At 33.1% G+C, this 10,989-nt stretch overlaps 1 protein-coding gene across 1 annotated transcript; it reads right to left on the bottom strand.

Moving 5' to 3' along the window:
* Positions 1 to 1,034: 1,034 nt before the first annotated feature.
* LOC108748848 (DDB1- and CUL4-associated factor 11) lies at positions 1,035 to 5,140 on the bottom strand (the record flags this gene model as incomplete). Its single annotated transcript, XM_018487221.1, has 9 exons — positions 1,035 to 1,674; positions 2,113 to 2,219; positions 2,308 to 2,460; positions 2,663 to 2,909; positions 3,227 to 3,319; positions 3,392 to 3,567; positions 3,663 to 3,809; positions 4,558 to 4,798; positions 4,913 to 5,140. Coding segments are annotated over 9 exons (1,518 nt in total), but the record flags the coding sequence as incomplete, so codon positions are not given.
* Positions 5,141 to 10,989: the final 5,849 nt, after the last annotated feature.

Raw genomic sequence — 10,989 nt, 5'->3', positions numbered from 1 at the left:
AAATTATTATTATTCGTATTTACATCTTGAGTATACAGAGTTTTCAATGTGTCCTGTACCTATACCTATATCTAATTTAGAATCGTGAATCGTTTCGTTTATCGTTAAGTAACATTATCGTTAATTATTTAAATAAATCATGAACAATAACTCTAATTGTTCTTATTTGTTATTAATCACATCATTCGCAACAATTTATGATCGTTCCTCGTTTATTATTAATTAGTTCATTAATTAATTAATGAGATCTGTAAAGGAAAAGTGAGATTTCCTCGCCACGCAATCATTTAAACAATTTTTTACTGTTTATTGAAACGTTCATTCGAGTTTACATTTAAAGTGTTAATTCAAATAAAAATGACGTTCTTTTGACGTCGCGTTGTTGTTAATGTTAAAATATTCTCGCACGATGAGAAAATTCTTTCTAAGTGTGTCTACAGAATCTTAAGGTAAGTATCACTTCGTATCACAGAATGAGATTGCTTTGCGACTGTAAAGATACCATTCTGTATTAAAAAAACAACACAAAATTGTTTTATTTTAAAGTTTTGATTGTGCGAAAGATTCGTCGCGTTTAGTATAAATGGTATAAATGTGCCGGATTTCTTTTTATGTTTGCAAGAGATATTATGTATATTATAATCACAAAGGAATCTCCCTTTACATATAAATGGAACATCTTCCGACTTTGATAATTATACATGTGTATTATTAACAAACGATTACATAGTGCAATTTTTTTATACAGTTAGAAATGGGCAATGGGACGATCCAAATTCGCAGATTGCGGATATTTTCAAAAAAGATCACATTGAATCATATTTAATTTCTCTTGTCGGCTATTTACTAAAGTTTCTCATATTGATATTTAATTTCATTTAAGTCTAATTCAATTCGAAAGCGTCCAAATGATATAAAAATGTAAATCTGAGAAAATACCAGTTTTTTTTCCTTTCCCACAAGATTGATATTATATATATATATGTATATATAGATATATATATATTAAGGGAATAGATGCAAAGCTCGTCAAAATCAAGAAGAGGAGATATTTTAAGATAACTTTCCTTGTAAAAATAAGAATCAATCGCAATTATCAATGAAAGTTATTTAATGAGAGATAAGATATGACTTATCAAAAAGATTCCGTAAAATCTAGACGGCGATTGTTCGCGATATAAAATGTTTACAGCGTGAAGAAAGGAGGAAGAGCTCTCTGTGTCGCATAAATGGATTATTTGTGTCAGGTCAATTTGAAATAGATTGAATGGTAATTCTCACTCTGTGTCAATGCAAAGAAAACAATCGCAGCGAGAATTCTGCGAAATATGCGAGCACAACGGTAGAGACAAATAGAAAAATTACGTTCATCATTCAGTCTTGTATAATGTTTATTTGCGTTCCTAAGAGAGAATCGCATAAAAAATGGACACCTAGAGACGGTCATTCTCGATAGGCGTTTCCTTCATTCTCTTTTTTTTCTAAGCAATCGTGAACATTAGATTTGCTTTAAAAAAAAAAAGAAACAGAAATGAAAAATAGAAAACCTCATGTCAAAACATGCGCTCTTCTTCTTGCAGCTATTCTCTCACTCCGTCGTAAAGGTGGATCATTCGCATATTCATTCGCACTGTAGTCTCCACAATATTCCCATTTGGATATTTTACCATCCCACTGCAAGCATAAAACATAATTTTATATTTATGCGTAATGATACATGTAATTGCACTTGCATGAATTGAAAGAATACAACTTCAATTTATTCTATATACACATAAGAGGCAAAAGTTTTACACAGATAAAAACCTTTATGAAACCATTTTACTGACGATTTATAAGCAAAATATTTTTTATGATTTTTTAAGTCTCTTTCTTGAAAAATCATATAATCCAAATTATCTCCTTTTATCATACGCGAACTTCGAAATAACGGCTGCGTTCATAATGCGCACGATGCCTCGTTTGTTCTTGTTATTCACCGAATGTTAAAGGATAAATGATACATTATGCACATCATGTGTGAAACGAAATCCAACGATAGCTCTTCATAGTTGTAGGTTTTTTTCGTTTAAAATGTATGAGACGTTTTTGTGATAAAATAATTTTACTTACAGATGAGGTAATGAGGTTGTGATCAAAGGGATGCCAGCTGACATCACGCACGCAGCCTAGATGACCTTTTATCTTGTATACTATCTTTCCAGTTAGAAGATCATATACTGTGGATGAGAAAAGAGAACATGAAATCAGAATCGTTCATTTATAATATCGCATATTGAGAGAAGCAAAATGTAACACAAAACTTACTGATGAGCCGGCCTGTCGAATCCCCCGTATAAATGTATCTTTGACCAGTATTGTCCGGCGGCGAAAAGCGACAACGTATCAAAGTCTTACGAACCGAATGACCGTAATATGTCATGATACTAGTATCACCGTCTAAGAAACCTTGTTCCCATACTGAAAAACAGCAAAGTATCGTATATACTCTGTAATTGTGTATAACAATAGAGATCAATTGTCACCTTAGAAATTTCGAATGTATCTGAATAATTTAGAAGTAAAAACAATAGTATATAGAAGTAAAAACAAATCTTAAGGATTTTTCTTCCATTTTCTTTTCTTTTTTTGGCTTATTAAAGATATACATCATAATATTTACATCGTTGCGGTACAGGCTGCCATCGATAGTCCCAGTCTTGACGCTGTATAAGCTGGCGAGCATTTTGCTGAGCTTTACGAGAAGAGAACACGCGCGTATCCCATAACTTGATGGATTGGTCTTTAGAATTGGTTATAAGATACCGTGTGTCGCCACGTGAATCGATGTATGTGATCCCGTCTCTATGGCCGGCCAATACTCCGACTGGAGATGGATTAGTTATGTTTACCAATCTCCTATCCCATACCTAAACCAACAGGAAGACATTGAAGATGTAATATAGAATGAAATTTTTTTCATAATCGCGTGCATATCAGACCATTATCGATTCATTATAGCGCACATCGATTTCTTTCGTGACACAGAAATATTCGACTTAAGGTCAACATGATGTTACAAATAAAGCATTCTACAAGCAAAAAATAATTTAAAATTAAATCACGTAGTAAATTTTTTTCTTTTAATTGATCAATTAAATGCTTCAAAGCAATAATTTTGTAGCAATAATTTTCACAACATCCTTATACATTCAAGAGAGTGGCGTCTTGGATGACTTAATTATACCTTGCATAATCCATCGTCACCACCGCTATAGAAGATTTGCGAACTGTTGTCCGCATAGGCAACACAGTTTACGTCTTCTTCATGACCTATGAACTATAAAAATGAATGGACATCAGTACAAGAAATGGCAACGCGCTTCTATCGTTGAATAATAATTTTACAAACCCGCTCGAATCGGCGTTGGCAATATAGACTGTATATGTAGAGGCATCGATCATTGGCGCCACCAAGAATTTCTTCGCCGTTGTTTGAAAAGGCTAAAGAAAAAACGCAAAATCGCCGTACACCTGGATGTAAAGGAAGTGTTTCTATCGAGTCTTCAGATATATGACACTGATATACTGTAAAACATAAAAGAATACATATTGTATTACATCTTATATATACCAGCGTATAATATATAAACGTAACAAGATGTAAATGTAATATTACTTACAACAATCCGCCCAGCTCGAATATGCAAAATGTTGTCCGTTTGGACTAAACGCTATATCCAGAACACTCCATCCAACATCATGCGCCAACATCCGATTATATAAGGTAAAATTACCATTGTTCGTCCGATATATGTACATCCATTTATCTACAAAGATTCACAAACAGATATAGACAGTATCGAATTAAGTAAGCTTGTTCTTTTTAGCTAAATTCCTTGCACTATTAATCTTTTTTCTTTTTTTCTCCAATGTGGAGAGAAAAAGAAGAAAGATAAACCGTGTAAGAAGTTTAGCCGTAAACAGGACTATAATTATACGTGACAAGCTTGTACACAACAAAGAAGATTCTGGATGACGCGTAGCTTGATATCAATATGAATGATTAGTAATCTAGGGGTCATGAATTCGATCTCGGTCCTCATTCCATATATGTTTCATTCATAGGAGGTAAGAGATCAATTTTGATAGAAAGATCTGTTTTAGTAGGAAGAGATTAAGGTCTCTTTATTCTGTAACTCTTATATCCATTTTATTCTTAATCTTTTTCTAGTTTTAAGAATTAGAAAAAGATGAAGAGTTAGTTGAATTGTGATTAACCAACATTAGTGGAAATGAATGTTAATGACAGCAACGATATCGTTACATTGCAGGTTTGTACGTAGATAGAAAGCTGCGTAACAATATTGTTATTGTCGTTAAAAGTTATATAATATAGGAGCTTAAAGTAATATTTAAAAAATTAGATTAGAAAGAATAAGAATTTTAAATATTTAAGGACGTTATTAAGCAGAATTAGTGAAAATAGTAAAAATATAAGAACAGATATATTAATGTGGAAGGATAGGTTGAAAGCATCTTCGACACAATAAACAGAATAAATCTTGTAGAATATACCTTGAGTGGCAGTGACGAAGAACTCCCCATCCTTGGAATATAAACCACAGAATACTTTCGAACCGTAGTCATTTAAGTCCTGCGGCTTATTCGGCAAAAGATTGTTGGCTATTCTACGTTTCTCTTTAACATTAAAACCATTTAGTTTGAGGGCTCTCTTCTGTATCATTGGTATTATAGACGTGTTCTTCTCGTCAGTGATCCCTGAGGCATTTTTGGTGACGCTGATTATGTCGTTTTTCTGAAAAGCATCATATTGCAATGACAAAAATGAAAGCAAGATAAAAGACTCACATTTTTACAAGTTTCATATAAATCATACCGAGGAACAAGGTTCCATTCCAGTTGTACTCACCACTAATCTGGTTGTATCTGGTAACCCAGTTCGTGCGCGAATTCGTGCCAACTCATCCTCCGATTCATCAGCTATATCTATAATGGAACTGCAACAACAAAAGAGACAGTACTGAGGATATTTGTCGAGGATATAATATATCGGTCGTGTCGACTGATGCGTGAGGTTATGCAACGGGACGATGAGTATATAAAGACGTTCCGTGCGAGTCGTTCCTTGTTTTTTATTTTATTTTTTTGGATTTTCAGAACAATTGCACGAAGATGATGATCGCGAATAAGAAAATACTGGGCGAAAACGAACAGCGACGCGTTCTCTACAATACTCCAGCAAAAGACCACGAAAGACACTGTGACAGGAGAAAAAGGTTATGAAAATAGCGCGCGTTGCAATAACAGAGAAGAGTGGGGGTAACGATAAAAGTAAAGGTCTGTTCAGCGGGATGTTATGACATGTAATTATTCCGCTACCCATTTCAATGCAGCTTAACTTTAATCTCGATTCAATTAAACTCTTCATCCTCTTTTAATTTTTAGAACTAGAAAAAAATGAAGAGTTACTTGAATTGAACTACCTTTGTAAGATTAACGTTGATCTCGGAACTGAAAATACAATTTCACATGCTGCGAAATTAAATAAGTAATTGGAGTGATAGATCTACATGTCGCTGTCATTCAAGCGGCTGAAATTTTATATTTTGAACCGTTTGAACCGAACGGTTTCAATTACAAGTGTCAAACGCTAAAACGGTATTGACAGTGCTGCCGCACTGCGTCGACCGTATTAACCAGCATTCACCGCGATATATATGACCTAATTTATCTCTTTCCTTATTTATATTTCCCTTTGTTACTGATCCAGATAAAAGGATTTGGTGCAGTTAGAATAATTAGTACATTCTTTGTTACATTAAGATTAAATTATTAAATATTCAGTTTTGATTTTAATATCCGTCATATCTATAATTAATATCAGAAGTTTATTTTCCCTTCTTTTATCCTTTTCTTTGGGATTAACGTTTTAGGTGTTATTAAAAGTTATTCATTAATTTTAACATAATTTACACTGATTCGCTGAATGATCAAAGACTGGTTTTTTACTAAACCGATAGAATTTAAGTGTTTGCGATATGGTGAATTTTTGTTTCACTTGTGTCGAGCTACCTTCTATTATTTTACAATAAATCGTTTTTGCTTTCAACAAATTTATCTTTTAATAATTTTAGTTAATAATTTCGTTATTAGAGTTTGTTTTTATATTATAATTTCCGTTAATAGGTGGAGGTGGCTCAACTGAAATGAAATAGTTTGTAAAAAAAGATTTTTTGTTACAAACATCATGTACAACATCATGTTGTCTCTGAGGATGGCTCAAAAGTGAGCCGAACCATGTAAGCGGATTAATTATTAATAAAATTGTTTAACCGTATTGGTTTGCACAAGAAGTTTGCCGTACTTGACTCCTGTTATATCCAACCATTGTGTATCATTAAGGAGTCTTTAGGAATTAATTTATATTTAGTTAGAATAATCTAATAAAACTACACGGAGAGAATTTTTTCTTAGAATTTATCCTGAAAATATGGTAGTTCTAGGACAATATTGTATTTCGAAGAATTTTATATCTCTCTCATTCATTAATAAAACTACATTAAATTATAAAATAAGTTTGATTAATTTTACTGAAGTGCACAGTAAAAATCTTTAAAGTATTATACTGTACCACAACTACCACGTTTTCAGGGTGAATTTTAAAAGATAATTCTCTCCATACGCTAATAACTGTTTAATTCAGCGTACAATACAAACAATGGCTGCGTTCAGCAGAAAAAAAAACACCTTTGCAATTGTAAAATTCTTGAATATGGTTGGTTTATACATTTAGCTCTAATGAGAAACTAAGGACAAGACCAATCATATTAAAGAATTTTATAACATTATATAAAAAGCAAAGCTGCTTTTTCTGCTGAACGCAGCCAATATGTAAAATCTGTCGCTCAAGTGTCAAATTCAATGCTTCTTTTTCACGTATAAATTTGTCGCTCTAATAATTCTGCGACAAAAGACATCACGTATACGCATATTCGCGTATCGAAGGATCCGATCAATCACTGCCATTTCACCGTTTTACATACGCGACAATTTTGTTCCTCACTAATTTTACATTAGTGGAAATCGACTGGGTCTAAATCGATTGATAAAGAAGCCCCGATGTAAGAGAAGCAGCAATATGTCTCTTGCACCAGGCATCTGACTGGCAAGTTTTTTCAACGCATGCTTCACAGCTACACAAATACAAATTATCGTATTCAGCAAAATGTTCATTTTATAATACGAGTATTGGAAGTTTTCTTCGCTAAGATAAAACTACTCCCAAGCAGAACCATTAAGTCACGATAATGTCAAAATGACATTTAAATAAATCGGAAATGATTGAAAAATGACTTTTAATGATCATTTTGGAGTCATTTTGACATTATTTTGATATTATAATGACTTGTGGTTCTGCTTGGGATTTTTCTGATCGTGATCATTTGTGTTTAGGCGCGAAAAGAGATCGATTTTTTAAAATTGGCTAACACTCCACTGGTTAGACTTTAAAGGCATTTTATTTTTGGATTATGAATTCTGATAGATAAATTTAAATGTGCAAAGAGTAAGTAAAACACAATCCAACTACTTCTATGACAGTGAAAACTTGTTGTTAAAACTTTCATAAGTATGTAAGAATTTTTTTAGTTTTTCATGAAATCCAAAATACAATATAAAAATGCACTGAGTAGCGGTTATGTAACTTTTTACTTAAAACGAAAACGTGAAAAGTAAAAATTAATTTTTATTATTGAAGATGGAGAAATTTTTCACTTTTTATCTTATGGAAAAAATTACATGATCATTATCCCAAAAACCCACATTGTATTGTAGAAAAATAGGACTCGTTGTCAGTAATAATAAATGGTAAAAATTTCGACAGACGATTAATTATGTTACCATCATTAAGCAAATTTTGTAAGAGTTTTTTGGTATATAAGAAATGTACTTGGCAGCTCGATATTGATGCTATTATTATTTGTAATTTTCTTCAATTTCTGTGCATTATACAATTAAACGCTTCTAATATGACACTTACGCAATTTCAGTATATACAATTTCGTGATTTCGTGCAGAATATTACGAATGTAACGTATCCTTCCTCTTTTCTTTCGTCAACAGTAATTTTGTAAATCGCTCTTTGCAAGCTCCGTTATATTATAATTATTATAATTGGCATTTCGTGGAAGAGCGACTTTCCAGATTTTTCTAGAAATTAATTAGCTTTCGTGTGATTATGCAAACTGTGAGTCATATATATTCATTACCACTTTCTTATAAAGTATAATATTAAAAGATAAACATCCACATTATTTTAAGTATTTCGAAGTTTAAGAGGTAAAGGTCAAGCAGAGAGAGAGAGAGAGAGAGAGAGAGAGAGAGAGAGAGAGAGAGAGAGAGAAGTTTACAGAGGAATTAGGATGTTATAAGACGATATTAAAAGTTACATGTCAGGAACAATTCAGGTCAGACACGTGTGGCAATAATTCAAACTTCATCTGACGAAAGCCCGGAAGATCGTTAATTAATTCCATGTCACGATTAATTTCGTGGTCAGCTCGCGGTTAGATCAGTATTACAAGGATCTTATACTTTTATTGATGTACATGATTAATTAGACACTTCCGAAAGACATAAAAGATTAACGCATTGACCTACGCTAGTAAGCTAACGTTATTTCTCACCATTTTGATGTTAAAATAACAGTAAAAATGTCACTTTGATGTTAAAACAAAAGATAAATAACGTCAGCTTATTACTTAGGCTTGTTTCTATTCTGCTATGAAGGACTCGTCTCTGTCTTTTAACTTTTATACAGGACAATAAAGCCACTATACAGTAGCGTTGAAACAGTCTCATATTTTGAGACAAAGAACACACACATACACACACATTGAAATAATAAATTATACTAAATCTTACTCGAGGAAAAGCTATAAGATTTGAAAAATAGACCTCCCTTCTTTAAAGCTTACGCAAGTAAAACAAATCATTATAATATCAAAATGACGTCAAAATATCATTTACAATTCAATTTAACGTCACTTTAACGTCATTTTGACGTTACCGTGATTTGTTCTGCTTGAATAAGCGGTGAAAATTGATTTCACAATTTTTTTTCTAAAGAAAATCCATTTCTCCTCTATTTTATATCGCTTTAATATTTAGATACAGAATATTAAAAAAAATATGGCAGAGAGAGAGAGAGAGAGAGAGAGAGAGAGAGAATACGTAAATTGATCAACGAAATCCTGTTTTCAATTCACGGTCGACTGTATGTTGCACACTTTAGAGTAAAAAAAAAATGAATACTGTCGCAATTACTTTTCTGCGACGAGGAAATACGCGTGAAAAACAATTCGAAATCACTACGGAAATAAAAGTGTTTGACCTGCAGTGTGATATGTCACGTTGTTATCGCACGCGTAGATACGAGATCTGAAGTAGCGATTTAATTGTTTATCCAGTAGAATAGAGACGCAGGGGCTGGAAAATTATTATCCCACACGTTTATGGGATTAATAGATTAGATAATTGAACATTTACAGGTTCGAGCCCGTGAGAGATTAAGCCCGTTATATTTAGATGGGCTTAGGTATACGCGGCGCGAGCAAACATTTTTCTGTTCATCCAAACTCGTAATCTTATAACAAAATCTGGTCACGCGATTTTGTTAAAATCCTACGAGAGAAAAAGATATACACAGCTGATACTGGCCTCTCTGTATATATATATATTATTTCACTTTAATAGCGTTTTCAACTGCAGTTTGAATCAATCTGGGTTGGATTAATGACGTTGGTGGAGGAAAATCTACTATTGGTAGAACATGTAAAGTGAACTAATAATAGAGCATGCAACGCCATTAATCCAATGCAGATTGATTCAAATCTCACTGTAGCCGGAAATATAATTTATACTGACTTATTGGAATTATACAACATTATATATAATATAAGAGTGAGTATGAATGTATACATATATTGAAAGAACGGTTTTGCTAAAATATCTAAAAATTTATCTAGCTGCAGGTTTAAATTTTGTTCAAAACCAGAATAATTACATGAGACGTCCAAGCTAATTGCTAGAAAATCAAAACTTCTGCAGTACATTGCTCATTACGCTTTTAGTTTGTTACATAATTATTTCGATGGTTCAATAACATTATTTTCTGATTTGTATCTAGGAATAATCTGGGAAAAAAATGTTGCATATATTATATATTTTACATATATTTATATATAATTGTATATAAAATATGTTAATTTCTTATATAATCACATATATAATTTTATATAATTATACGTGAAACATCTTTTCGCGGGTAAATTGCTAGATATTTCATTAAATCGTTCTTTCTGTACGGAGATGGTCCCAAGGAGAACAAGAAAGTCGAAATAATGCCATATTGATCGAATCATTACAAAAAAAAAATGATATATATTCAATAATCGATTAATACAATATTGAAAATTTACATTATTTTGACTTTCCTGTTCTCTCCTCGAGTATATATAACTTTTCCTCCCGTAGGATTTTGATCAAATCGCTCGTGGCCAGACTCTGTTATAAGGTCTCTAGGTCATGTCCTCGGCGGAAAAATCGCGAAAATCATCACTCGTCATCGGCAGGGATTTTCGCGATGATGCGCCATCACCACTTTCAGCCTTGTCGATCATATGCGGGCGGGCGCGTAATAACGTTAGCAAATGTTACGCCGCTATTTCCGATTGTCCCTCAGCCAATCGTATCTATATAACGGTTTGACACGCGGAAATGCTTGCCGGGACGTGATCGTCCTGAGAATGGTGCTCGTCGACAGTGAACGGAATGCAGATAACGCGCGATAACGCGCGCGAAGGAAGCTCCTGCAGGAGTCGATTCCACCAATCGATTCCTGATTTTACATTCGTCGGTCGTCATGCGTTTCTGGGAAAGCACGAGGGTGCTTCTCAAACGAAATCATCAAAAAAAATCCGGGGAAAA

Source organism: Trachymyrmex septentrionalis, unplaced genomic scaffold, assembly GCF_001594115.1.
Source record: "Trachymyrmex septentrionalis isolate Tsep2-gDNA-1 unplaced genomic scaffold, Tsep1.0 scaffold25, whole genome shotgun sequence".
Classification (NCBI taxonomy): domain Eukaryota; kingdom Metazoa; phylum Arthropoda; class Insecta; order Hymenoptera; family Formicidae; genus Trachymyrmex; species Trachymyrmex septentrionalis.
The sequence above is the reverse complement of the archived record's forward strand: the minus strand, read 5'-3'. Positions and strand labels throughout refer to the sequence as shown.